Source organism: Haemorhous mexicanus, chromosome 9 (assembly GCF_027477595.1).
Source record: "Haemorhous mexicanus isolate bHaeMex1 chromosome 9, bHaeMex1.pri, whole genome shotgun sequence".
Lineage (NCBI taxonomy): Eukaryota > Metazoa > Chordata > Aves > Passeriformes > Fringillidae > Haemorhous > Haemorhous mexicanus.
The window spans coordinates 16346520-16351595 of NC_082349.1; the positions used below are offsets into that span (position 1 = coordinate 16346520).

At 59.8% G+C, this 5076-nt stretch overlaps 1 protein-coding gene across 1 annotated transcript; it reads right to left on the bottom strand.

Annotated features, from left to right (window-relative positions):
* Positions 1-659: 659 nt before the first annotated feature.
* Positions 660-4407, bottom strand: BARHL2 (BarH like homeobox 2). The gene is made up of 3 exons (XM_059853497.1): positions 3594-4407; positions 1990-2215; positions 660-1516 (listed from the first exon to the last, which is right to left on the bottom strand). Exons 1-3 carry the CDS (start codon positions 4177-4179, stop codon positions 1204-1206), a joined length of 1125 nt encoding a protein of 374 aa, XP_059709480.1. The 5' UTR covers positions 4180-4407; the 3' UTR covers positions 660-1203.
* Positions 4408-5076: the final 669 nt, after the last annotated feature.

Sequence of the window (5076 nt, forward strand, 5' to 3'; positions counted from 1 at the left end):
GCACACACAGTAGTAAAGTTCAAAGGCCAGCGGGGCTCGGGAGCTCCGTGTCCGCCGGGACCCCTCCGCCCTCCCTGCCTGTTTCCCCTCGTTACTCACCCCGACCGCCGGCGCTCACTGCCTGTCCCAGCTCCGTGCGGAGACAGCTGCCGGGCCGGGGCCATGTCCCCAAGCTCTGCACGGCCCCATCGCACCCGCCCCCAAGGGGCTAGAGCCACTACCCGTTACCGCCCTGCCCAAGTGCTTAAAATAACAGCAAGGGGCTCCACACCTGCGGGGGATTTGATTTTCCTTTAAAATACAGATAGGGAAAAACAGCGCCTGTTAAGAAACAATGAGCCTAAAATTCAAAATATATTCAATATAATGTTCAAAATAAAAAAGTGGCATCTGCCTTTTCTACTCCGAATTTCTTGAGTTCTCGTCACGGGGAAATTAGCTACCTTGAATTTTCGCGTTTGTTAAAAAAAAATAAAGTTTATTTTTTTTCTTTTTTTCCCCTGTGATTTTTCAATCGCAAAAAAAAAATCTGTATTTTGTCATCTAAGCATTTATTTTACTGAATCCAAAAAGACATGAAAAGAGATAGGGAAGAACCACGTTTGTTCGTTTTAAACTAACGTATAGAAGTGATTTTTTTTTTCTCCTTTTTTGGACGACATATAATAAATATGATATAGCACTCAGCACTCGGTCTGTACAATTCTGTTCGCATTAGGGAGCATGCCACTTTTCAATAAGAAAAAAAAAAGGTAATGAGAAAAATCAGTGCAAAGTTCTCCGTTCCCCCGGTCTTCTCCGCCGGTCGGGGGTCGAGGCGCTCTCATTCCCTCTGTCCTCCGCAGCCGTTAGTCTCTCCGGCGGGCTCGGGCTCGGGTTCGTGCTCCCTCTCCCTCTCCTCCTCCTCCACCCCCTCCGTAACTCTCTCTCCGAGCTCCAAGTCCTGCCTCGCAGGAGCCGAGGTCGGCGGGTCGCCCCGCGGCTCTGCCCGCCTTCCCCCGCGTGTGGTCGTTTCACTTACGGGCTTGGCTCTGGGTTCACGTTTCAAGAGTCCCTGCTCTGACTGATCGCCTCCCTCGGTGGCCGGTGACTGCCTGCAGAAGCTCCTGCCCCTCGGCTTCCCCTCGCTTCCTCCTCTGCGGTGCTGGGGCTTGTTTGGGGACGGGGAGGGGAAGGGCTCGTTGCGGGGACCGCGGTGCCGTTTCACCGGGGGTGCGGAGTGCCGGGCATGGGGTTGGCCAGGGGGTTGAGGGCCGGCTGCCCGCCGGGCCCCAGCCCGTGGATCAGCACCCGCGGCACCAGCGGCCGCTGGAGTTGGGGGTGCGGCGCGGGGGGAGTCCGGTACATGCTGCTGTACATGGCTGCGGCCGCCGCAGCTGCCGTCGTGCTGTCCATGCTGCCCAGCAGGCTGGGGTGATAGAAATAGGGCGAGGGGAACATCCGCTGCAGCGCTGAGTAGTTCCCGGCCTCGGCCAGCAGCTCCAGGCCCACCGCCGTCTGTCGCTTCCACTTCGTCCTGCCGGGGGGAGCAAGAGGCTGCAGGGCGGGCGCGGCAGCCAGGCCGCTTCCGCGGGGCTCCGCGGGCGGGAGCGCATCCCCTGCGCAGCCCCGACGGAGCGTACTGTCCCCGTGGGCCCGCACACGGTGCGATCTTCCCGGCTCTGCCCGCTTTCCCCTCCGAGCCCCCCACCCCCCGACACATGCATACGGCGTCTCCGGCCAAATTAATAACCGCGGTACACGGTTAGATCGCAACGCGCTGACACTAATGGTTTGCGACAGAATTAGGGTGGCTGCAACCGTATGTAATGAGACAGAAAATTACGGCAGCGTTGACAGGAGCCGGACCCCCCAGCCCATCGCCGGGGAGAGCGCAGGACAGCAGCCGGGAGCTCCCCGCACCACCCCGGGCTCCCGCGGGCAGAAACCCAGAGGCGTAAGCCCTCCCCCGGCTCCCCGGGGCCGCCGCCCTGACGGGGCCCGCCTTACCTCCGGTTCTGGTACCAGGTTTTGACCTGCGTGTCGGTGAGGTTGAGGGCGGCGGCCAAGTCCATGCGGTCCTGCACGCTCAGGTACTTCTGCCGCTCGAAGCTGCGCTCCAGCTGGTTGAGTTGATGGTCGGAGAAGGCTGTTCGTGCCTTCCGAGGCTTCTTGGCCCGCACTGGCGGGCTGTCCCGGCTGCTGCTGATCTCCCGATCGCCCTCCTCCTTTGTCCCTGTGAGTGAGCCCAAGAGCGGTGAGGACCGGCGGGACACCGGCTCGGCCCCCGCCCCGCCCCGGTAACAGGGTCCCGCCGCCCCCTCCCCGGGGACTTCTCCGGGACACGGGGGGAACGGTCAGTTATGGCGGGGGGTGGTGTCGGGGAGCCCGTCCGGGGAACAGCGGGATTCCCGCTCTCCGTTTCCCAACTACAGGGCTTTCGTTATTTTCTGCCCTCTCCCCCCGGCCCGAAACGCCGGGAAATCGATCTGTCAATCCGGCTCCACTCGGGCCCCAGTTTGTGGCGCTCCTTGATCTTCCCCGCAGGAAGAACAATAATCTCCCTAATTGACCCACTGGGGAGGTTGGTGCACACAAAAATGGCCAGACCAGACTGTACATCTGGTTTGGGCACTCGTATGCTAATGCTAAAAGAGCAAAATGAGCGGCACTGGCGGGCACCGCGCCGCTCTGAGCCTGGCGAAAATAGCTCAATTGAACAAAATTAGGAAAATTTGTCCTGTTGCCTCTCGGCTGCACCGGGCTGCCGGCGGGAAGGACAGCTCCGCCGACGCCGCAGGGAAAATATACCCTCTCCCTGCTTGCCTTTCCTCATTCTTTTCCTTCCTTCCCCTTCCCACGCTCATATAGCTATTTTCACTTCCGAACCCCGCACAGCGGGGGCTTCCCCATCAGCAGAAAATCCCTAATTAAAAAAAAAAAAAAAATTGAAGATGAAGAAATAAACCTTATATCCCGGCGCAAAGAAAACTCGAGGGTTTTGCCAAACGCACAAAGCCCTCACATCTCACTACGCCGAGCGCGGGCCGAGTTGTTGGTATCATTATTATTTTATTTTTAATTAAAAGTTAGTTGGGTTTGTTTGGGTTTGGTTTGTTCTCTTTTGTTTTTTCGCTTATTTGCTATTAACTAGGGAAGTAGAATTTTTCATCTTAATTTTAGAGCGAATGAGCATAAATAAAAAGGCTGAATGCACAAACTGCAGCTGAGCCACCGGTTCTTAGAAAGCCAGAGAATCATCTATGTGCATTTGCATTAAAAATAAATACAGTCTGATTTCCCATGCGATCTCACTGCTCAGGCTATTTCCTTAAAACGGGGAAGCCAAATTTAAAAAAGAAAAAATTTAAAAAGAGAAAAGACCAACAGATACTTTTAAAAAAGAGAAAAAAAGAAAAAAAAAAAAAAAAGCGATTTGATTTCATTTCCTACCGACCTTATCCCCGCGGTAGCGAGGGTCACTGAGCGGCCCCGGTAGAGCGAGCGCTCCTACCGCAGATTTTCTCCCCGATTTTCGTTCCACCAATGCGGCCGAGCACCGCGGCGCCGCTTGTACCGGCGGCCGGGCCGGTGCGGAGCCGGGCCGTACTCACCGTGGCATTTGATGTCCCCCTGCGTGTCGTCGCGCTTGTCGAGCTTGGCTTTACCGTCCTCCTGCTCGAGTTTGGGCCTGAAGCTCTCCGGTGCCGCGCTGCCCTCCTGCTTGGGCGTATGGTGGGGAGAGGGGACGCTGGTACTGTAAGGTGCACACGCCGCTAGCGGTTTGCTGTCGCCCAAAATGTCCTTAATTAAAAAAGAAGAGGTGGAAGTCCTGGGGCCGGAGCTGGCCGAGCCTAGCTGTGGCGGCGGTGGCTGCGGGGGCGACGGCTGCAAACTCGGCGGCGGCGGTGGCGGCGGCGGGTGTGGGCCGAGGTGGAGGTGGTGCGGCGGCGGCGGGAGGCTCTCCGCCACCCCCAGGTGCGGCTCGGGGTGCTCCATGCTCACCGAGATGGGCGATGAGGGCGCCGTCCCCACCGTGTCGATTTCCGAGCAGGGGGACGGCGTGGCCTGGCTCCTAAAATCCGCCGGCCGGCCGTCGCCGTGGGAGCGAAAATCTCCGTTCATGACTCCGGGGCTGCCGGTGCTGCCACCCGACAGGATCGTGTCTATCCCGAAGCTGGACCCGCTCGGCCCCTCCATGGCGAAACGCTCAGCGCCGCGTCCGCATCCCCGTGGGCGGCCGCGAGGGTCTCTCACCGGGGGCGGAGGAGAAGGGATGGGGGGCGGAACCGGGTTACCCCAACCCGCGCACCGGCGGCGCGATCGACACTAACTCGGGGCCCCCGCCGAGCCCCGCATCGCCGCCGGGCCGGTTAGCCGCTAACCAACTTTGTTGCGGGAAGTTGCGGGCGCGAAGCGGGGCGGACACCGGCCACTGCGGCGCGCCCGCCCGTGCCCACCGAGCTCCTCTCGGCGGCGGCGACTCCCCCCGTGACGTCACAGCCGCCGCGTCCCCCCCGCCGTTTATTATAAACCCGGGCTTTTGCCGCCGCCGCCGCCCGCCCCCATTGGCGGAGGGACGAGAGGGGGCTGACGCAGCGCCGGCCGCAGCCAATCGGCATCGGCGCCGGGGACGGACGCGGGAGGGGGGGCGCGCCCTCGCTCCCTCCCGGGCCCGTCCCCGCCGCCGCCCCGTCGGGCCTCGATTCCCCGGTCGCCGGATCGGATCCCCCGGAGAGTATCATCCGGTGTTCCCGGGACGGTTCCCCGGCTAAATGTCAGAATAATAGGAAGTGCCAGCGACAAGACGTCGTATTAATCCTGATGAAGCGGCGTGTCAAACTAATTAGAAGAGTAATTATAAAGGTGATAATGAATGATTTAGAGTTCTCCGAGCTTTATTTTAATAGTAATTACAATTTCCAAGGTCCTGTGAAGCGCAGCCCGACATCCCCCCTCCCGGCCTGCAGTAGCCCCTAGACCCGACCAGCCCCGACAACATCATCTACGACCGCAGACCTCGGGGCCGCGGGGGAACGGGGCACAGGAGTGGGGGCGCGGGAAAGGATTGGGGCAGGATGACTGCAAGAGGGATTT